Genomic DNA, 24,293 nt, shown 5'->3' on the forward strand with positions numbered 1-24,293 from the left:
GTAAATCCTTATTCATATGTACATAGATTTACATTCTTGGAATCTGTTATACCACACTTCCAAACAAGCTTAGAATTGGTTCACTTGTATTCGAAGATTACTATGTGATTGATCAAATATCAAATCACATACATGGGTCCAATCAGTTCTATCAACCACTAGGATCGGTTATACCTCAATATGGAAATACTTGTGATCGGTCACACAAGTTACGAGGACCGGTTACATCAATTACCAGGACCGGTTAGCATATTCTAATGGTATTTCTTGTGATCGATCACACCAGTTACCAGGATCGGTTACACCAGTTACCAATTACAAGGATCAATCACACAACACTCTGTGATCGGTCACACCAATTACTATGATCGGTCACACCAATTGCAAATATTGATCATACCATCTCATGGTGATTACTTAGGATCGGTTACACCAATTAATAAAAAATAGTCATACCAAATCATAAGTCAGGCATTGTGATTAGTTATACCAAGATACATAAAAAAGTTACGGTTGGTTCTACCATCTCACACATATTGGTAATCCAAAGATTTGCAATGAATAGCAGTACCAATAATCCTAATGATTTCCCTTTCTATTCATAAAACAAATTCATGAATGTACTTCCTTTAAAAAAATGTAAAACATTGTTTCCTAGGATGAAATCTTCATCATAATCCATTCACATAATCATAACAATATATACAAGATTATGTTGATGTCATATCTACGAAGTTCAAAAGATAATTGTTATACTTCATAGTCTAATTCCCTAATACTATGATCATACAAATATGACCATGTCATACCACTAGAATATTATACAATATGTACAGTATATACAGATTCGCAATTATGTTTTCAATATAGCACGACTTGAAATATACGTTAGGAATGAAACAGTTCAAGTCAATATTACTAACCTCAAGAGTAAAGATGATGTTGTCATTGTAGTTCGCTTCTTCTTCACATTTTTCAGGTCTTCGGAGTAATACTTGTATGTCTCAAAATACCTAGATTTCTAGTCTAACCTAAACGAAGTTGACTCTAGTATATAATCAAGCGACTCTAGATGAGTTTGGACACACTAAGATATGATAACCAAACTTCACATACCAACGCTTGGTGAGTTCAACCGACATATGCTCTAACAGACGCTCAATGCAAACCCGTTGTAGCAGAAGACTGTAATGCTATGATATTATGTTGGCTAGTCCTTTATGAGATTTTGGTATAACCATGGTACATGGGGGACCTGGTGGTATATGTGCCATGATAATATTTTTATTATGGAAGCAAAATAATATTTGAGATTGTTTTAATTTTGTTTTCCTTAAAATGGTAGTCAAATTATTTTATTTTCCTTTTAAAATAATCATTTATGTTGTTTTGTACAAATTTCATCATTTTGTTCATATAAAGTGGTTTGGGAGAATAATATATAATCAACAACATATTTACTCAATAACATACCTCCTGCCAGAGTAAAAGTAACACTGGTGGAGCATACCAGCCCTCTCATTGGTTGTTGAGCGCAACCACATCTTCTCATTAGCTCGGATGGATGTCATTCATTTGGTGTTGAATTGGGAAAAATGTAACTTTATGGTTCAATCTAGAATTATTTTATCTCACATTGTTTCGTTCAATGGTATAGAAGTAGACAAGGCTAAGGATGATTTGATTTCTAAGTTGAAACCTCCATCTACGGTTATGGAAGTTAGATTATTCCTAGGTCATGCAGGTTTTTATCGTCGTTTCATCAAATACTTTAGTAGATTTCATGTCCTTTGTGAAATCTTCTAAGTAAATTATGAACTTTAACTTCCTGGTTTGAGCTAAATTCCCTTTATTTTCTCTGAAATTCTTCCTGCCTTCTGTTTCAATCTCGTTCTTCTTTGAACACTTAGATAACACATTATTCACGTGTATGAGGCCGTTGGAATGAGTACATGAGGGTTTGGTCGGTCTCTGGCTGTGCTATGGCCTCTTTCTTTGAAAATACTCAAAATTGTGGAATAAGGGTATTGAAGGGTGATGAGAGGAAAGAGTTAAGAGGCATCCATAAGATCCGTTCTTGTGAGTGAGAGAGGCTTGGATCCTTTCCTTTTTGGAGAAATCCTTTTCTTTGTCAAATTCTTGAAATTAAAGTTATTTCGTCAAAACCCTAATTCTCTTCAACGTTAGTGCTTTCGAGAAATTCCGAGAGAATGAGTGACGTCCCACTGGCTTGGTAGAGTATCCATGCGTGTGGGAGGGGATTGGAAATGGTTTGGAGAGGTTCTGGAAGAATGGAAATCCTATGTTTCCTTATTTGAGCCAAATTCCTTTAATTTCCTCTTTTGGCTGTAATTCCTTTTCTTTTTGCTTGATGGCTTCCCTTTTTATCTAGGATTGAAAATAGAACTAATTTCCAACTCTTTTGGACATGCACTAGGTATGAAGGTCGATCCATCCTTCTTTCACACGTTCTGTTTGTATTCAGACTCTTCGATTGGGTGTTCGTCAGAAAACTTCAGTTTTGAGAAATTTGCGTAGAATAGTTGTAAACTCTTCATATGTAATAGATTTGAGTCCCCGGATGCAACTTTGAAATATAAAAGGATAATATTTGTAATGCGAAAAAAATGACTCGATTCCGAGTTTGTTTGGTCAATCAAATCCGTGCATATTGTGACTTTATAAATCTCGTATAAAATTTCAGGGGTTTTTAAGATTGCACTTGCTTTGGTGTTGGGGCCACATGTCATAGATCATTTTTCCTTTTGATACGCCCTTTTGGTATGTTGTTAAAAGACATAAGGAAACATATTTTCTTCAGGGATTACCCCAAATTTGCTTATAGATTGTCACCAGTTTTCACGTCTTCGCGTTGCAGTGTATAGCAATTCGAATTAGAAAAGGAATCTCATTCCTGCTTGGACTCTTGAAATGTACCAACACCTCAAACACACCATTTAGAATATTATGACCTTACTAACCCTCATTATATTAGTATAGGTCGTGATTTTATCTCCCTAGGTGAGATACATACCCTATCTTTCCATTTTGTGTTTATATCCTTTGTTGTGAAGAAATCGTATTTTTTTTTGATCCTTTGTGAAAGTGTGAACCCAAACAAATCCGTGAGTATCCCATGAGATGCGTGTGGGATTTCTTGGTAATAAAATAAGGGTAGGACTCTAGGAATGAGGTTAGGCTTCGTCTTTTACATGTGAGGCTTGATTTATTCTTATCTAAGGAAAACCCTAGCCATACTTGATATACCTCTTCAAATCTCGTACATTAGAATACCTAGTCTAGCTCCTTGTTTCTTTATTCTCTTAATGTACATATTTTAAATCCTCTCTTATTTGTAGAGTCATATATAAAAGGAGACTTTTGTGGAAACAAGTACTCTTTATGGTGAGAACGAATTTGACTTTGGTAGAATGAGGATGAGGCAGGCTTAACCAATTTCAGAGGGCCTTCAGAAAGAGATTCGAGAAACAGAGAGACAGTCGATCAACCTGCAGATGATTTCACGGGATCCATTTCTTTTTTTATTTTAGATGAGACACTTGTTGGATAATTTAGTTTCATGAGAATGGTAAGTCTGAACGGCTTTGCTTATGAGAATCTTATACATATGGGAAACTTGATGACCTCCTATGAAAATCTTCGCTTCAACGTGAGATGTCGGCAAGAATGACTCGATTCTATCAAGGTCTGTTTGAGTGAGTTGAGTTGAGTTCATGTCCTCGTTTTTTAGAGAGGTTCTTAATCTGGAGGAGCAAATGGTAAATGAAGACCATGCAGGCGGCCCGAGATGCAGAGGACAAAGTGAAACAGCTGAACATGGAGCAAGAGATTTTCTCTAGGGGCCTCTGCTGAATGATTTTCTTCAGGGTTAATATATTTTCCCTCTTTGGACCTTTCCCTATGCATCTGGTAAAGGAACAGGACCCTCATGAGTTCGAACTCGATGCAAACCTTAGATTTTTCCGTTGGGTACGCGAAACCTAGATTTTTCGTAAGTTAGATTCGTAATAGGAGTTCCTCCCTTACGCGGTATTCACTCCAAAGGTTGTAGAAACTTCGTTGGACGTCTGATTTCAGTCGTTGACCCCAACTATCGAACAGAAAAGACCAGCCTTTCATCTATTAGAGAAAAATTGGGATTTAGGTCTTGTTTTTCCGGTGATAAATTCATGTAAATTTAAACTTGGGAATTAAGAGATTTTCAGCAGCAATTCTTTCAAATGTTTTGATGATATCTCTTGGATAGTATTTCCAAAGATCATTCCCTTTTAACACGTGGAAAGAGAGACGTATACGGATATTTTTCATCAAATTCGCATTTATGAAACTATCCAGATTTGAATCATCATATCTTCATTCAGGATCCGGGACATAGTTGCAATTGTTGGATACAGAGAAGATGCTGACAAAGAAGAATTCGACGAGACTGAAGAGAGATGAGAGATTTCTCAAGTCACAGATAAGTGCCCCTCACCACTGTAAAGTTCGATCTCTAGTCCCCAATCCCCAAGTAATAACATGTTGTAATATGGGTATGAGGAACTCGGGACACTTGAAAGTTGTAGAAATACCCTCGTAGAATTCGAGACTGAGTCTTCAGGATGGTAAAATTACATTCTTCGGGTTGGAGACGTCTGCACAGAGTCACGTCGGGTCTTGGACGCATGCGTCTTTGTGGACATGATAAAGTTGTTGTTCCTCCTTTGTTAGGTGTCTTGATAGGGACTCATGTGAACTTCTGTAGCAAAATTATCTGTCCAAATTTAAAAAATTCTTCTTTTTGGAGGATGGTCAACCGGACTTGAGAATATTATATGCCTTCTAGTACTAGTAGGGTGATGATTCTAATGAATAAACTCAGGTCTAACTGCGTAGTTGGTTTTTGTTTGCCTTGTTGATGGGAGAGTTTTCTTGGAATCCGCTAGGCAATACTTCATGTGGAGGAGTCTTATTTTGACCTGAGGAAGTTTGTAAGTGATCGTTATATCTTTTCCTTCGCTCATCGAGGCTTGGTTGCACAGTTGCTAGGCCTAGTTACTCTTCTTTCGGACAGAATGAATATTGAGATAGCATATCAGACGGCGGATTTGCATCTTAGGATAAGTATGAGATTCGGCCGAGCATCAACTTGGAATCTAGTATCATCTTATACTTTTTCGTTTTCTGGTAAGCATCCTCTGAAATAGGAAGAGCGACAAGTTGTATCTGAGCTGGCGTTTTATGACTGTTTGTGGATTTGCGACGCTTTTGACTAGGTCACATAATTTTTGGAGCCTTCCCAAGTATTTGCTAACTATATCATGTAGATGATTGAAATAAGAATACAATGGAAAAATAACGAGGTTAATCAGATACACAATGAAAGAATTATAAGTAAAATAGTGAAGTGAAGTAAACTTATGAGTCCCTTATGATCAGGTTGAGGGTCCTTGACCTAAACGAATTTAGGACCAAATATTCGTCGGAATCTTCAAGTTTAAATCGTTATTTGATCCTCGAGTGATAAGTCCAATTAGATGGTTGGGCGGTCATCCTTTACTTTATCACGTCCGTTACGAGCTTCATGTTCTCCTGTGAGGTCGACTGTAGACAGACTGGATCTCGTCCGTGCTATTTTCAACAGTCTTCACCTAAACCACGCACAATGGCCGTTCAAAGACTGCTTCAATCATATGAGAGGTTAGGGCTGGTATTAGGGAGTAAAGCAGATGAAGAGGGAGATCAGAGAATTTTAGGGTTTGAAGAAGAATTGTCTGAGACTTTTATGAGAAAGTTGTGTTAGCTTGGAGAAATAGAGGACCTATTGATAGCTGAATTCTCTAATCTCAGGTTGGTGAAGATATGGATTGCTTGTCGTGCGGAGCAATTCTCCCTCTCTTCAGGATTATATAGAGATAAGCTAGGCTGAGTTTATCTCTTTATTCTACCGTCTTTATTCTCTTCAGCGGTGAGAAATAACCGGCTTATTTCTCACATAAGTTGTAGACCGCCAGACCAAAACCCTAATTGATATCCCCCCATTTGTGTGAAGCTGAGTCAACCTTTGTGATGATGTGTTGAGAGAGATAAATGCTCTTTATGGGCGAGTTGGCCAACATAGAGAGATATTCTATGATTTATGAGAATGACTAGGATGAGTAACGTGAAAGACATGGAATGCCTCAGAAACTGTGTGTAGAGTGTGAGAGAATCTGAGGTTGAGCACCCTCATTCCATGTCCGGCCACATATGTCACGTGGAGACCTATTCTTTTTTATTGTGGGTCCCTTTGTTGAGCATGCGGAGCTCAAGGTAGCTTATCCATGTTTTGGATAGACATGTACAATTCAGGCTAATTTACTAGACGTGAGTGTGTTTGAGACCGTGATAAATAGGATTGATCCCTAGTTGAGGCTTGTGCCTAAGTCTTACGCTTGTATAAGACTCTTCAGACGATCTGGATCATCTCGGATAAGGCAATCTAAGGCTTGGCTGACGCGACTAAGGCTGTCTGAGATTTAACCGACATGAATGAGGTTGTCTGAGACTTGGATGACGCGACTGAGGTCGTCTGAGATTTGGATGACACGATTGAGTCTCTCCAAAATCAGCTCAGACATGTTTGAGAGAGAAATGAAGGCTTGCACGCCTAATAATGTCTCTACGATACTTTGGCTCACTTGTCTTTGACCAGCGTATCTTGCAGAGATGTGCTAGGATTCAGTTGTGTTTGTATTGTTGGACGACATGACCAGTGTGTCTCGAAAGGATGTCCTAGGAGTCTGTCGAAAGGTCCCAAAGGCAGAATAACCGGCGTATCTCGCTGGGATGTTCTTGGAATTATTCGAAAGCGTCAGTAAGTCGAGTCAGATCCTAGAGTAGCCACGACCAGTGTATCTCGTGATGATGTACTAGGAATCGGTCTTTGATATAAAATAGGGTGAGTCGTGCTTACAGGAGACATGTATGTCTCTGTTATGGGTCATAAGTATGTCGAGGACGTTTTTACGCATCTACAGAGCCTACATGACCAGCAGTATCTCGGCGAGGATGTATACTGGGAACCATGGCATCACAAACAGGTGTGCTGGAATTATGGTTGTTCTGGTTCATAAGTCTGTCGGGGACATTTTACGCTCTACAGAATCTATGTTACCAGTAGTATCTCGTCGAGGATGTGCATTAGGAATCACGGCATGATGACTAACAGTGTCTCTCGGGGACATATACTAGAAATTGTGGCTATGGTTTCCTTTAGGGCAAATGGCTTAATCTCTCCCGTGAGAGTTAATTTTTGTCTCATGGTCTTGAAATGACACTTTTGTCCCGTATCCAAATTTCACCATCTACATTAAGTCCCATACTCAGAGTAGAACCTTGATTGTTTTATGATGAGTATATAGATGGTAACGGTGTGAAATTACAATCCACTCATTTTTTAGACTTGTAGAGTCCCCAAATCGATGCTTAGTCTTCTCTTGTTCTGACTTTCTAAACTTGAAATCGACTATGGACTTGGAATCTTGCTGAGCGTTTTCTTTGGGAGGCATTAATTGCGTGATAATGGAGACTTAATGAGGTAAAATTTTCATCTTGATCTATTGGAATTGTTAATTAGGATTTACTTGGCCAAAACCCTAATTTCCTCTCTTTGTGTATCCTTGAGCTTTCGAGTTTGTACAGGCCAGTATGTGGGTAAGAGAGAGTTTTGAACAGCTTCCTATCTGGCCATGATTTTCTTGAAGATCCATGATAAAAGACAAGCATGCCCTTTTGAGTTGGGGATCCCTTATCACCTGCAGATTTTGAGTTTGGTCTTATATAGCACCTAAACCCTAATTTCTCTTTTGTTTGTGTCTGACTCCTTAAGACACCTTGTATAGGCTTGACGAGGCTTGTAAGTTTTGAATATATCCTGTGGGGTCGGAACCTTCTGTGATGAGAGATTTCTTAATTCTTTGTACCAATCAGACACCTCTTTATTAGAGAAAATACATACTTTTGAAACTAAGGGTATTTTTGTCAAAAAATATTATGAGCTTGACTTTTTTTTTACATGAGAGAGGCCATGATATTACCTAGGCATGGTCACATCTTTATAGAGGGAGAGAGGCACGTGTCTGGTTCTGCTTTTGGAAATTATGAACACGAACTTCCGGTTTGAGCTAAATTCCCTTTATTTTCTCTGAAATCCTGTCTTTCTGGGTTCTGTTTCAATCTCATTCTTCTTTTAACACTTAGAGAACATATTATTCACGTGTATGAGGCCTTTGGAGTGAGAAGAGGATGGTCCGGTCGGTCTCTGGCTGTACTAGGGCCTCCTTCTTTAAAATTACTCAAAATTATAGAATAAGGGTATTTTTGTCAAAATCCCTTATGAGGTCGTTTTTATTGAATGGTGATGAGAGAAAAGGGTTAATAGGAATCCATAAGATCCGTTAATGTGAGTGAACGAGGCTCGGATCCTTTCCTTTTGGGAGAAATCCTTTTCTTTGTCAAATTCTTGAAATTAAGGTTATTTTCGTCAAAACCCTAATTTTCTTCAACTTTGGGGCTTCCGAGAAATTCTGAGAGAATGAGTGACGTGTCACTAGATTGGGAGAGCATCCATGTGCATGGGAGGGGCTTGGCCACGGTTTGGAGAGGTTATGGAAGAAGGGAAACCCTATGTTTTCTTATTTAAGCAAAATTCCTTTAATTGATCCCAGTTAGACTGACACTACAGAGAATGGAACCTCTTCACCTTGGGATCATGACATGCGCTGCATGTTTTATCCCAGCGATGACTCGTCGAACGTTAGCACTGATGACACGATCAAGTTCTGTTAGTTGAGATCTGTAATGCTTGGTGACAATTATCATGATACTCCATCATTATTGAACATGATATCAAGGCGACCGTATTTAGAGACTGCGAAATCAAGTGCATCAGAAACATCATATTCTCGAACAACATCACAAAACACAAGCGTTGTTCTATCCCCTAGTTATATTGTCGTTTCTTGGCCAAGTTGTTTCTGAATATTTGCAATCACAACCTTGGCACCATGGTTAATGAATTCTTTAGATGTTGGTTTTCAAATTCCACTAGATGCTCCATCGATCAAATCCGTGTATACTTTTGACTTCATAAATTTCTTATAAAATTTCAGGAGTTTTTCAAATTGCACTTACTTTGGTGTTGGAGCCGCATCTCCTAGCTCGTTTGTCCATTTGAGATGTTATTTTGGTATGTTGTTGGGAAGACATAAGGGAACATATTTGCTTCAGGAATTACCCCGAATTTCCTTATGGATTTGGGAATTTTAAGAAATGCCACACTTTGGTTTTCTGATTTAATAAAATGCCACTGTTTTTTTCAAAATTTATCTAATGCCACTACCGTTAACTTATCCGTTAGGACCCAAAGGTTTGGTCTTTCTCGTTGACCTGGTCAAAAAAATGTGGCACCTTTTACATGTTTACCCTAGAAAACCCTTTTATATTTATCACAGATTCATAATCTAGGTCGAGTTCATTTATCCTTTCTCTTCTCAACAAAACCAAACTTATGCCCTAGCTGTTGTTGTTGCTGCAAGCAAGCCATGAACTCATATGGGTATTCAACGAATATTTGTGTTAGATTTATGAAGATCAGAAGCAGCTCGGATCTTGTAATAAGATTAAAGGGTATCGATCAATAAAGGATTTTTGATTGATTGTTGAGGCCGTCAACATAAACAACACGTGGCAGTTATGAGATGTAAATGGAGGAGTGAAGCTTCGATTCAATTATGTATTGATGGGTTTTTGGTGAAAACTGGAATTGTGTCTAATTCGCGGTTCTCGATAGAATTGATACATGGAATTGAAGATGGCAGTAAAGTATCTTCTAAGAAACAATGGTATTTAGGGGTTCGTACTGCAGGCTAAAATTGGGTCAATTTCAGTTGAAGCATGGTCTGAATTTTAGGGGTTCTTGACATGGAATTGAAGGCTGGAGAAGCAAATGTTTGAGGTTGAGATTCAATGCAATTTTTCTAATTTCTCAACAGAAACGAGTGGAGGTTGAGCTGGTCTTGATCGGTGGTGTCTGAGGTTGGTTTGACCCATATTTGGCGTCAATTAACTGTGTTGTTTTAATGTCCTCCGATTTCATGATTAAGGGAGTGATGGGTTCTAATTGAAATGAATTTTTATCCAATGTATACATAAGACGAGAATGAAGACTACAGCAAATTGAAATATGATATTGGGGTTGGTTGTTTGCGAATTCTGGATGTGGATCAAAATTGGTCTGGAGTGCAAATACCCATGGAGAAATTGAACAACTGCAGCTACGAATTCATGGGATGGAGACATTTCAGGGATATCAGTGATTAGAGAGTTGTACTTCAATCTAGTGAGAACAATTTCTCAATTTCTAGACGGACTTATGTGCTTATCAGTATGTTATCTTTTCATGTTAGCATTTTGCATCTCTTTTCTGCATAGTCCTGGCACCGATAGGAGTTTGTTTCAGCTGTATCGAAGTAACCCTCTTGCAATAGATTGGAAACGACGTGTTCTCATGGCTTTGGACATTGTTAGTAATCATCATTGGAGTTTTATTGATTTAGCTCTGAATCACGACTTAACTCGGTAATGGTAATGGCTCGCTATGATGACTTGATGTAACTCGGTCATATTGAGATGATTCGAGGGCGCAAATGTCTTTTACTAAGCTGTCTAACTGTCACCTATACACTAACTGATGTCAACAATTTTTTTGGACGGAAAAGGTCAAATGTGTGGCATAAAATAAATTCTGGAAAAAAACGGTGGCACTTTCTTAAAGATGAAATTGAATGTGTGACACTTTATTAAAAACCCGGTGGATTTTCACCAGTTTTAACGTCTTCACGCTGCAGTGTATAGCAATCCGAATTAGAAAAGAAATCATGTTCCTGTTTGGATTCTTGAAATGTACCAACACTTCAAACACGCCCATTAGAGTATTATGACCTTATCAACCATCATTAGATTAGTATAGGTCGTGATTTTTGTCTCCCTAAGTGAGAGACATGCCCCATCTTTCGATTTTACGTTTATATCCTTTATTGTGAAGAAAACGTATTTTTCCTTGATCCTTTGCGAAAGTGTGAACCCAAAAAAATACGTGAGTATCCCATGAGATGTGTGTGAGATTTCTTAGTAATGAAATAAGAGTAGGACTCTAATCATGAGGTTAGGTTTCGTCTTTTACATATGAGGCTTGATTTATTATTATCTAAGAAAAACCGTAGACGTACTTGATATACCTATTAAAATCTCGTACATTAGAATACCTAGTCTAACTCTTTGTTTCTTTATTCTCTTAGCCTACTTCGTTTAACTCCTCTCTTATTAGTAGAGTCGCATAGAAGGGAGACTTTTATGGAAATAAGTACTCTTCATGGTGAGAACGAGTTTGACTTTGGTAGAATGAGGATGAGGTAGGCTTCAACAATTTCAGAGGGCCTCCATAAATAGATTTGAGGTACAAAGAGACAGTCGATCAGCTTGGAGGTGATTCCACGGGATCCATGTCTTCTTTGATTTCAGATGAGATACTTGTTGGAGAATTTAGTTTCATGAGAATGATAACTCTGAACGGCCTTGCTTCTGAGAATCTTATAAATCTGGGAAACTTGATGACCTCCTGTGAAAATCTTCGCTTCAACGTAAGATGTCAACAAGAATGACTCAATTCTATCAGGGTCCGTTGGAATGAATTGAGTTCAAGTCCTCATTTTTCAGAGAGGTTCTTAATCTGTAGGATCGTATGATAGATGAAGACCATGCAGGCGGCTCAATATGTAGAGGCAAAGTGAAATAGCTGAACATAGAGCAAGAGATTTTCTCTATGGGTCTCTGTTGGATGATTTTCTTCAGGGTTAATATTTTCCCTCTCTAGACCTTTTCCGTGTGCATCTGGTAAAGGAAGGGGACCCTCATGAGTTCGAACTCGATGTAAACCCTAGATTGCTCCATTGGGTATCCGAGTATGTGAAAACCCTAAGTTAAATTTTTAATAGGAGTTCCTCCCTTGTGCGGCCTTCACTCCAGAGGCTGTAGAAACTTCGTTTGACGTCTGATTTTAGTGGTTGACCCCAACTATCGAACAGAAAAGACCCGCCTTTCATATATTAGAGAAAAAATAGGATTAGGAGCTTGTTTTTTCGTTGATAAATTCGGGAATTCAGAGATTTTCAACAGCAATTCCTTCAAGTATTTCGATGATATCTCTTGGATCATATTTTGAAAAATCATTCCATTTTAACACATGGAATTGGAAACCTAGACGTATATTTTTCATCAAAGGTGCATTGATGAAACTATCCAGATTTGAATCGTTATATCTTCAGTCAGGATCCGGGATATAGTTACAATTGCTAAATATAAAGAAGATGTTGGCGGAGGAGAATTTGACGAGACTGAAGAGAGATGAGAGATTTCTTGATTCACAGATAAGCGCCCCTCACCACAATAAAGATCGATCTCTAGTCCCCAATCCCCAAGTAATAACATGTTGTTATGTGGGTATGAGGAACTCCGGACACTTGGAAGTTATAGAAATACCCTCATAGAATTCGAGCCTGAGTCTTCAGGACGGGAAAATTATATTCTGTGGGTTGGAGACGTCTGCACAGAGTCATATCGGGTCTTGGACGCATGCGTCTTTGTAGACAAGATAAAGTTGTTGTTCCACCTTTGTTAAGTATCTTGATAGGGACTCATGTGACTTCTGTATCAAATTATCCGTCCAGATTTATTCTTGTTTTTGGAGGATGGTCAACCGGATTTGAGAATATTATATACCTTCTAGTACCAGCAGGGTAATTAATACACTCAGGTCTAACTGCGCAGTCGATTTTTATTTATCTTGTTGATGGGAGAATTTTCTTGGAATCCTCTAGGTATTACTTCATGTGGAGGAGTCGTATTTTGACCTGAGGAAGTTTGTAAGTGATTGTTATATCTTGTCCTTCGCTCATCACGTTTGACTCTGACTCATGGGATAGACTGTCGAGCCTATATTTTGTAGAGAGGAGGCTTTCACTGAGGAATTTCAAGCAAGCTTCTCGATGAGCAGCGTGTGACCTGGAGCTACGGTCTCGGATCCTTCCCCAATAGCTGGTTATGGTTATACGTCGAGTAGTGGAGTGTTTATCTGAACATTTTACCTTACGAGTATGACTACAGATTTCTTTTCCCTTGATAGGTTCAGGTGCGAAGATATTCTTCTTCTCCTTCTTGGTGAACTGAGATTCGATCGTGAAATAAATTTGTATAGTCGCTGGTGCAGTTGAGTTAAAGGCTCATCGAGACTTGGTTGCGCTGTTGCTAGGTCTAGTTACTCTTCTTTCAGACAGAACGAATGTTGAGATAACACATCAGCCGAAGTATTTGCATCTTAGCATAAGTATGAGCTTCGACCGAGCGTCGTCTTGCAATCTAGTATCATCTTATACTTTGTCCCGTGCTGGTAAGGATCCTCTGAAACAAGAAGAGTGACAAGTTGTATCTTGGCTGGCAGTTTATGACCGTTTGTGGCTTTGCAACGCTCTTGACTAGGTCGACACGTAATTTTTGGAGGTTTTCCAAGTATTTTTGCTAATTTTATCATGTAGACGATGAAAGTAAGAATGCATTATAAAAATAACAAGGTTTATCGGAGACACAATGAAAGAGTTATAAGTAAAATAGTGAAGTGAAGTAAACTTCCCGAGTCCCTTGTGATCAGGTTAAGGACCCTTGACCCAAACGAATTTTGGACCAAATATTCGTCGGAATCTTCAAGTTTATATCATTATCTGATCCTCGAGTGATAAGTCCAGTTAGATGTTTGGGCGATCAATCCTTTACTTTATCACGTCCGTTACGAGCTTCATGTTCTCCTGTGAGGTCGACTGCAGACAGACTGGATCCCATCCGCGCTATTTTCAACAGTCTTCGCCTAAGTCACGCATAGTGGTCGTTCAAAGGTTGCTTCAATCACATGAGAGGTTAGGGCTGGTCTTAGGGAGTGAAGCAGATGAAGAGAGAGGTCAGAGAATTTTAGGGTTTGAAGAAAAATTGCTCTGAGAGTTTTATGAGAAAGTTGTGTTATCTTGGAGAAATAGAGGACCTATTTATAGTTGAATTCTCTAATCTCAGGTTGGTGAAGATAGGGATTGTTTGTCGTGTGAAGCACTTCTACCGTCTCTTCAGGAATATATAGAGATAAGCTAGATGAGTTTATCTCTTTATTCCACCGCCTTTACTCTCTTCTGGGGTGACAAATAAGCCGGTTATTTCTCACACATGTCGCAGACCAGTAGAACAAAACCCTAATTGATATCCTCCCTTTTGTGTGAAGCTGAGTCAGCCTTTGTGATGATGTGTTGAGAGAGATAAATATTCTCTGTAGGCGAGTTGTTCAAGATATAGAGATATTCTCTGATTTGTGAGAATGACTAGGATGAGTCACGTGAAATACATGGAATGCCTCAGAAACCGTGTGTAGAGTGTGAGAGAAGTTGAGGTTGAGCTCCCTCTTTACATGGACGGTCACATATGTCACGTGGAGACTGTATTACTTTTGATTGTGGTTCCCTTTGTTGAGCATGCGGAGCTCAAGGGAGCTTATCCATGTTTTGGATAGACATGTATAATTCAAGCCCAATTCACTAGACGTGAGTGTGTTTGGGACCGTGAGAAATATGATTGATCCATATTTGAGGCTTGTGCCTAAGTCTTACGCTTGTATAAGACTCTTCAGATGAGCTGGCTCAGCTCGGATAAGGAAATCTAAGCTTGGCTGACACGACTAAGGTTGTCGGAGATTTAACCGACACGAATGAGGTTGTCGGAGACTTGGCTGACGCGACTGAGGTCGTCTGAGATTTGGATGACACGATTGGGTCTCTCCGAAATCAGCTCAGACATATTTGGGTGAGAAATGAAGGCTTGGACACCTAATGATGTCTCTACGAGACTTCGGCTCACTTGTCTTTGACCAGCGTATCTTGCAGAGATGTGCTAGGATTCAATTGTGTTTGTATTGTGGGGACGACATGACCAGTGTGTCTCGAAAGTATATCCTAGGAGTATGTCGAAAGGGATCTGAGGCAGAATAACCGGCGTATCTCGCGGGGATGTTTTTGGAATTATTCGAAAGCGTCAGTAAGTCGAGTCAGAGCCTAGAGTAGACATGACCAGTGTATCTCGCGATGATGTATTAGGAATCGGTCCTTGATCTCAAATAGGGTGAGTCGTGCTTATAGGAGACATGTATATCTCTGTTATGGGTCATAAGTCAGTCGGGGACGTTTTTACGCTACAGAGCCTACATGACCAGCAGTATCTCGTCGAGGATGTATAACATGAATTATGGAATCACAACCAGCTGCGTCTCGCGAAGACATGCTGGAATTGTGGTTGATCTGGTTCATAAGTCTGTCGGGGGCATTTTACGCTCTATAGAACCTATGTGACCAGCAGTATCTCGTCGAGGATGTGCGCTAGAAATTACGGCATCACGACCAGTAGTGTCTCGTGGGAACATATACAAGAAATCGTGGTTATGGGTGCCTTATGGGCCAAGGGATTAATCTCTCCCGTGAGAGTTGAGTTTAGTCCTATGATCTTGAAATGACACTTTTGCCTTTATCCAAATTTCACCATCTACAATCACTTGTTGCTATTTTTATGCTTGTGGTGGCCATTTTAGCTTTAAGAAAACTGCTGCGAAAATTATGTAATGTGGATTTTATTGGCCTACTTTGTTTCATGATACTTATGAGTTTTGTTTAAGTTTTGACGGGTGCCAAAAGATAGGAAGGATTACTCGGCGCAACACGATGTCGCTGAACTCCATATTGATAGTAAAAATATTTGATGTATGGGGAATAGACTTCATGGCACCTTTCCCTACTTCGAATGGTAATGTATACATCTTGTTAGCAGTTGATTATGTGTCTAAATGGGTTGAGATTATACCTACCAAGACAAATGATCTCAACGTTGTCATCAAGTTCGTTAGAGAGCACGTATTTTCTCGATTTGGTACTCCTAGAGCCATTATTAGTGATGGAGGGTCACATTTTTGTAATAGTTATTTTAAGACACTTTTAACTAGTACTCCATTACTCATAAAGTCTCTACACTATATCACCCCTAGACTTGTGGTCAAGTCGAAGTTTTTAACTGACAAATTAAGCAAATATTAGAGAAAACGGTGAATCTGAATCGTAATGATTGGTTTGCACGATTATTGGATGCACTTTGGGCTTACGGAACCGCTTATCAGACACCCATTGGTATGTCTCTATATCGACTTGTCGATGGAAAGGCATGTCATTTACTAGTTGAGTTAGAACATAAGGCTTATTGGGCAACTGATACTTTTAATGTTGATATGTCTACAGCTGGGAATCACCGTAAACTTCAACTCAACGATTTAAAAGAAATTAAGAATGATGAATATGAGAATGCAAAGCTTTACAAAGAGAAAACTAAAGTATTTCATGATAAGGCGATTAGTCGTAAGTCATTTGAACCTGGACAGAAAGTTCTCTTGTATAATTCTAGGTTGCATTTATTTTCGGGCAAATTGAAATCTCGTTGGACAGGTCCTTTTTACGTCAAAGAAGTTTTCCCTCATGGGGTTGTCGAACATGAGAATAGAGAATATGGTAATGTGTTTAAGGTGAATGGACAACGAGTGAAGCCATTTCTAGAGATCGGAAACATCGAGGTGGAAACTGTCCTCCTTGAAGATCCAATCTATCAAGACTAAAACTATTTTGGATCATTGTTGTTGTATATTAGTAGATATTTTTTGTTCCTTTTTATCTTTTGCTTGTTTGTTTTTTTTTTTTTTGCAGGGATATAAAAGTATATTCTTTATGGGAGTCAACCCATTGGATTTTGCTTCGTGGGAGTTAAATCACCAGATTTGTTTTACTTTATCTTTTATTTTCATTTATTTGCTTCTTGCATTATATGGTAGGAATTTTCCACCTTGAATTTTACTTTGAATGACTAAATTTACATTGAAGACAATGTAATAGGTTTAAGTGTGGGGCAGTGGTTAAGCATATAGGTTTTCGGAAATTAAAATAAAATAAATAAATCAACCTTGGAGACCCTTTTATATACCAGCACAGTTGATCTAGAATTAGAATTACCGATCGCTGGGACCCTTGTATATATCAACTGTGGTTATATTAGAGTTTAGACCAGTATCTCAATCCATTAGGATCCACATGATTGATTTTGGCGTTGACGATCAAACAAATATTGTGAGAAACGCCCTTCAGCTTAGTCAACATCGCAAATCATCTATCTCTATATTTATTTTCTTAATCTATATATGATTTTTTTGATTCCGTATATTAATGTCTATTATGCGACTATCTGAGTAGAGCATGCTAACTAAGGAGATTGTTTAGTGTCGTTCCTAGATTCTTCGCATGTAGCAAGGTTTTGGAGTAAAGGTCTTGTAGGTATACCTCTTGTAAACCCTCACGAGACTATAACTCGCCCGATAAGTATACCTCTTGCACATGCTAAGTCCAAACGTGATTAGTACGAAAGTCATTAGATTATGATTTCATTGTGTTTTGTTTTTGAGTATTTATATTTCTTGTTTTGCTCATTTGGAGTAAAAATCTTGTAGGTATACCTCTTGTAAGAGCAAGTCTTATGGTGGAATCCAAACTATTCCAAGTGTGGAAAAACCATGGAATGTCAAGTCTAGTGTCTTCCAAGTTGGCATCTTCCACATAAAATCCAAGCAAGGTTCCACGGTTTCGTGAAAGGGCTCGTGGAATCCATCTGAACGCCAATAAGAATAGCGTTAAACGCAATTAAAAATGGAACTAAAAAAACGCAATTAAGAATTGCGTTTTTTTTATCCGTGGATTTAAAATGAGTTGTTGAAATCTAACGGCTGAAAAAAAGCTCCATTCTTAATTGTGTTTTTTTAGCTCCATTCTTAATTGCGTTTTTTTTATCCGTAGATTTAAAATGAGTTGTTGAAATCTAACGACTGAAAAAAAAAAGCTCCATTCTTAATTGCGTTTTTTTTAGCTCCATTCTTAATTGCGTTTTTTTTAGCTCCATTAAGAATAGCGTTTCTACTATCCACCATTACACTTGCGCTTCCATCCACAGTTCCAAATGCTGAGGTGGCGTGGAAGATGGAAGATGGATGGATTCCACCATAAGACTTGTTCTAAACCCTCACGAGACTATAACTCGTCCGATAGGGTCACCTATGGGTTCAAAGGCTTATTGCACATGCCAAGTCCAACCGTGATTAGTACGAAAGTCATTAGATTATGATTTCATTTCGTTCTGTTTTTGAGTATTTTTTATTTTTTGTTTTGCTCGTTTTGGAGTAAATATCTTGTAGGTATATCTCTTGTAAACCCTCACGAGACTATAACTCGTCCGAATGAGTCATCTACGGGTTCAAAGGCTTATTGCACATGCTAAGTCCAGTAATGATTAGTACGAAAGTGATTAGATTAGGATTTCATTTTGTTTTTGAGTATTTTTATTTCTTGTTTTGCTCGAGAACAAGCAAAATTTAAGTGTGGAGAAATTTGTTTATACCCATATTTTCAGTAGCTAGGTCTCATTAGTTGCTAATAATATTGTTTTAGGCATTTTAAAGGTAATACAAGCAATTCTGATCACCTGGGGAATAAACGGTAAAAGTGGGAGCTTGATTGGCGTTTGCGACAAAATCAACAATGTTGCTGCCGACGGCACCAAAGCACATCACGGCCAGGATAAAAGGAGAGGGTGTGGTACATCTGCAGTTGCTAAAAATGGATAAGCCAACTGTGACATACTAAAAATAAATTTTGCTTCCAACCGCTCCGGTTACGACCGGACCAATTCGATTTCACCAAGCCAATGTCCATCAATTTATCCCAAACTGCTTTATAACATGCAAACATACTTCAAGTGTCATCAAATCCTACATATCTTGCCACTGTTGCCAATGGTGAGGGATGGCCAGTTGCCAATGTCGGGTAGTTGGATACCAGTTGGCAACCCAGTATAGATGTATATATTATCCTACCTCAAAAATAAAATCATCATATATCCTACCTCAAAAACAAAATCAATGCATCCCCCGTCTGTCATAAAAGTTTGACAATTTTAATTTATCACCATAACAACGTCCAATATTTCAAGTAATAAGATCGATTTTTCAAATCAAACACAGCCATAACTAGGATATAACTGAACATTTGTGTAACTAGTTTTGAGAAAGAACTTAAAAACATGCAAAGGACAGCTGCTCCCAACAAAGTTTTAGTGGCAGCACTATATGAAAGATTTTATTTGCGAGCTTCAACCTTCTTCGACTCTTTTGCTGAAAGAGAAAGTGATGAAGTCCGATCAGTTTTAGAGAACAAATGTGGAAAACTACAATAAAACCAATGATGAATTAGGGGATTGACCAACTCACCAGCTTTCTCTTCTTCTCGTTTCTTAGCAGCCTCTGCCCTTTGTTGTCGTATCAGTTCCAAACGCTCTGCAAAACAAAAACAAAAAAGGGAAGTATAAAGAAACTACTCAGAATACAGAAGAATACGGGAAAATACGGGAAACCTGCTAATGACCAACAGACTGAAAGACGAGTCAGTAAGCAATATGCATAGCAGAGAAACAGATGAGAGTACAGCATCTGTAGCTAAAGGGTCCCCCACGTAGGCGGCCAAAAGAAAACCCAAGCCCACTAGTCCTTCTAGACAGTCGCACCCCTTGGTCACCTAGAGACCACCTAACGACATAAACTACTCAGAATACAGAACGAAAACGGTTACAACTTTCCACAAACTTACCCAGGTCTTTTTTTGCTGACTCTGTTTTCCCCTGTTCCTGCATCTTCATCCATCGTTCATGAGATTTCTGTTTTTCTATCTCTTCCCTGAAAACAAACATTGGTGAAAATATAATAAAAATGACAATCCTATTTTTACAATCAAACAAATTTTGAAAATGATAAATGATAATCTTCATAGCAAGTCAAAAGACGGTACAGCCTTGTCAGGGACTTTCAACTTAGAAAGTTTACATACCTGTCATTTTGCAGAACTTAGAACACTCAACAAGAACTACTTTTACAGAAAAGAAAACAAATAATACCATTTTGTGGCTCTTGTTTCCAATAAGAATGAAGTAAAAAGATCACTTATTCACTTAAGTATAAGAGATCGTTCATTTAGACAGAATGCTTGATATCGGTATATATTTTACCTATAATCGTTTCTTCTTGGCAAACATCAGACTGCTAAACTATTAAATTGATTAGGCTCCGACAGGTTTAATTCGTATGTTTCACAACTAGCATTTTCTTGTTAGCAATCTCGCTAAACCGTGCTAGATAAAATTTACAGCTGCTCATGAGCAGCAAATATGGCGATAATAACTGAAATCGATTGGCAAAGAATTCAGAGGTCACCAAATATTTAGAATACGCTAAACCATTTTCTTGTATGGAATCTGACAAGATCATACGTAAAGAAGAACGAACTACTGTGCTAGATTAAATTTACAGCAGCTCAAGCGCAGCAATTTGGCGATAAGCATAACTGAAATCCACAACTTTGCTAGATTAAATTTACAGCTGCTCAAGCGCAGCAATTTGGCGATAAACATAACTGAAATCCACAACTTTGACAAAGAATCAGAGGTCACTAAATATACACTTCCGTAATCTGACAAGATAATAGGTAAAGAAGAACGAACTAGACAATTCCTCAAGCTACTACTGGAAAATTTCTTTGAGCCAAGGTAAAAGCCTCACCCTCATTTATGTCACATGCACATAGCAGCAACGCAGAGCAATAACTTAGTTTTTCTAATCGTTTTAGTAGGTCGTTAATACGTCAGTATATATATTAGCTTATGAAATTCTTTTGAAAATAGCTTTTGTTATAATTGTATTAGATTTTTGAGTGTCTGCTAAGAACTCTATTTATTACGTTCTGCTAGAATAGTTGTTTCTTTTCCTATTGCTGTAGAACAGTTGCATGGAGGAGGTAACGAGAATTTACAAACCTTTCACGCCTTGAGAGTTCAGTCGTTTTCTCGAGCTGCAAAATGAAAATCACATGAACGCCAGATATAAGCTTCTCATAATGCAAAGAAAATCCTCGAGAAATTTATGATCTATTGCATGTGAAATACTTACGTCAACATCTCTAGCTTTCAGATTCTTCTTCTTTACAATATTGGGATTTGAAATCTCCATAACTCCCTCAGTGCCCTTCCGCTTCTGCAAAAAAAAAAAAAAAGGAGGTGATAATATAGTTACAAATTAGATTATTGGTGTATTTCAGATCCAAAGCATACACTGGCGGTATATTTCATATAAGAAGAAGATAATTGCCCCAGACAAATACAGACCTCGGATTCATCTCCAGACTCCTCTTCAGATTCTGATTCTATTTCTTCTTCTACCTCTTCAGCTTCCTCCTGGTATTATCAATTAAATCTCATTTATCATCCACACAATCGAATTGAAGAGGGAAACAGACAAAGATAGGCGAATATCAGCAGCTTGTAAAACCTATAAATCAGGATCTACTGTAAGGCCGGGGTAACTACTAGTAGGACAAGTATCCATTTTAAGAAAATATGTTAAACTAATTATAGTAACCAGCAGTTGCAGTAAAATTTTATCTGTGCCTAATACGACCAGAGTTATCCATTAATACTTTGGCCTACTTATGGCACATGCTTCATGCTTGGTATCAATAGCAGCTCACTACAATTATGAAGCTTGTAATGGAATGATGGAAACTGCTGGAGTTCAATCACTGCACAAGTAGTGAAAGATTCGTCTAGACAAATCTTTCATAACTCCTTACAAAGAAAAACTCATCAGCACCCAAAGACAGTCTAAAAACATCTTTTCTGAATGGTTACTTGTTTTCCCAAAGAAAATCTTCACGGATAAAGGCGGAAACAGATAACAATAAAAATGCTAACATAGACAAATAAACTCTTATCAAAGTGAAATAAATTGCGTAACACTACGACATGCAACATAAAAGTAATGAATGATAAAGGGAGAGACAGAGAAACGTACTTGTCTGAAAGTGCGAGGACGAGAAGAGGTGCCAGCAACTGAAATAATTCAAGGCATCCAAAAATCATCATTAAATCTAGCAGTTGATTGTTCCGACATTAAAAAAAATATTTACTTCATTGAATACTCCAACAGATCAACCTAAGTTCCTTCAAGCAAGAAATAGCATCCGTTTGACTAAAAAAATGTACCAAAAGATACAGAAACATCAGGGACTTCCTAACATTCTCAACAGCTAAAGAGACGTCTAAAGTTTTCAGTTGATCCGATAACATCAGCAAAGTCTGTCCCCTTGTCATGCTGCAGTTGCATCTTTTCTAGACAACAATATTCAAATAACCTAAACAATTTATGGGTAAAAGATCTCTTTAATTCTCTGAAAGATACGCATATTATATCCACAAAGCCACATTTTCTGCATTACCGAACAAACTTTGCTGATATTCAAATGGGAAGAGGCATGTACAACAAAACGTATCTGAGTTACTAGTCAGAGTTTCCCCTTTACTAGTCATGTACAACAAGATGGGCAGTTCTTATTTACCTAGCAATTAATATTGATGCCAAAAAGTTAGTGGCATTTAAGACAGTGAAAACATGGAATTAGCATGACCACATCCTAAATTTGGACGAGTAACATGCATCATACTTCAACCCTTCAATTTATATAGATCCTGTCTTTCTGATCGCTGTGTGCATGGTTTTAAAAAGCGATCTGGGGCGCATACCAGGGAGCGCTTTTTGCGCCCCGGCCCAAAAACATTTTGTGAAGCGCTTTGTGATTTGGTTAGGCTTTGAAGCCTAGTAAGCCAAGTTTACAGGCCCTATAGTCTGTTTTCTATGTAAATAAACCAAAAAAACCTAAACTGTTTTGTAAAACGTTTCTTCTTCTCCTATTATTTGCCGTTCCTATTCTTCTATTTTTCTTTTCTTATGCCTCATCATCCTTTACTCATCAAACCATGTTTCTCCTCTTATGTGATCACCATCTATTCATCTTATTTCGTCTCCTATTTTCATGTCGACAGCTTCTTAGTTTCATATGGATTTTATAGTTTTGTGTTAGAAAGTTTCTTATACATTTATAAGTATTTCATACTTTGCGACGCAGCGCTTTATTAACGCATTTATAAGCGCTTTATGCTTTACTAAGAGAGTGCATCGCTTTACGCTTTCGCTATTTTAATCTTTGGCTGTGTGTACATGAAAGAATTTTCTTACTACCAAACCATCCACTTAGCCTTACCCACACCATTTCTTAGACCAGTACTATTACTGTCACCTTTTCTAGACTATCAGTCAAGAAACTACTGTAAAAAAAAAAAAAAAAAAATCTACTCAAGAGTATAAAAACTAATAATTTATCACCACTTAATAACTCACCTATTCCACATGAGACATAGATTTTGAGATTCATTCACTTAATTTTTGGTCAGAGTCAATCGAAAAAACTATACAATTTTTGTTGTAAAACAAGCTCACATAAACTACTAACAATAGATCTATTAAAGATATTGCTCGAAAACTACTTAACCGTAAGAAGAAAAACAAAAACCCTAAAAAATTCAATTGAAAATATGAATACGAGTAGGCAGAGATAGAGAGAGAGTGTGCTTACGCATCTCTTCCGGGGTAGAGAAGTGTCTCCTTCCAGTAGGTTTACCCTTAAACTTTCCTCTTCCCATCTCTCTTTCTCGAAGAAGTTCAAATCAACAGTTAAAACCCTAACAATATAAAATCGTTCGTAATAGAAGAGGAGAATTTCTCTTCTTTAATGGCAATGGGAAGGGCTTGGTATGAATTCCTAACTCTTATGATGGCGTTTCCCTTCTCTGTCTATGGAACTGATTCCGAAACCCTACTAGAATCGAATGTTTCCTTTCTATCTTTCTTTTTTTAGGAATATAAAGTTGAAAAATAAAAGATACGATTGAGAAAGGAATTCGACGGCTAATATTAATCCAGTTTAGTTTGGACTATAGAATGTTTAGACCAATTATTCAGGGATCTTCCTAAATTTAAAAGGGGTGTCCTAACGGTTAAAATGACTAGTTTACCCTTGAACTTAATTTAATTAATAATTAAACTAATATTAATAAAAGGGTGAGGAGAGAGAGTCTCCGGGCGTTTTCCAGTTTGGTGTGGGGACGTCTTGGGGTGGCGAAGGCATTTTGCAGCTGCGAATTGTTTACTG

General features: G+C 38.0%; 1 protein-coding gene across 1 annotated transcript; it reads right to left on the reverse strand.

Moving 5' to 3' along the window:
* Positions 1–19,108: 19,108 nt before the first annotated feature.
* LOC113287523 (28 kDa heat- and acid-stable phosphoprotein-like) lies at positions 19,109–24,091 on the reverse strand. Its single transcript, XM_026536302.1, has 8 exons — positions 23,718–24,091; positions 22,100–22,137; positions 21,415–21,483; positions 21,200–21,283; positions 21,067–21,101; positions 19,848–19,933; positions 19,472–19,537; positions 19,109–19,375 (listed from the first exon to the last, which is right to left on the reverse strand). Exons 1-8 carry the CDS (start codon positions 23,782–23,784, stop codon positions 19,341–19,343), a joined length of 480 nt encoding a protein of 159 aa, XP_026392087.1. The 5' UTR covers positions 23,785–24,091; the 3' UTR covers positions 19,109–19,340.
* Between the last annotated feature and the right edge of the window lie 202 nt (positions 24,092–24,293).

The sequence above is a fragment of the Papaver somniferum genome, chromosome 6 (assembly GCF_003573695.1).
Source record: "Papaver somniferum cultivar HN1 chromosome 6, ASM357369v1, whole genome shotgun sequence".
NCBI classification, from domain to species: Eukaryota; Viridiplantae; Streptophyta; class Magnoliopsida; order Ranunculales; family Papaveraceae; genus Papaver; species Papaver somniferum.

Coding starts and splice junctions, on each gene's coding strand:
- LOC113287523 (XM_026536302.1), bottom strand. CDS start 23,784: ATGGGAAGAGGAAAGTTTAAGGGTAAACCTACTGGAAGGAGACACTTC. Junction 21,484..22,099: donor GTCCTCGCACTTTCAGACAA/GTACGTTTCTCT, acceptor TGATAATACCAG/GAGGAAGCTGAAGAGGTAGA. Junction 19,934..21,066: donor GAACTCTCAAGGCGTGAAAG/GTTTGTAAATTC, acceptor GTTTGTTTTCAG/GGAAGAGATAGAAAAACAGA.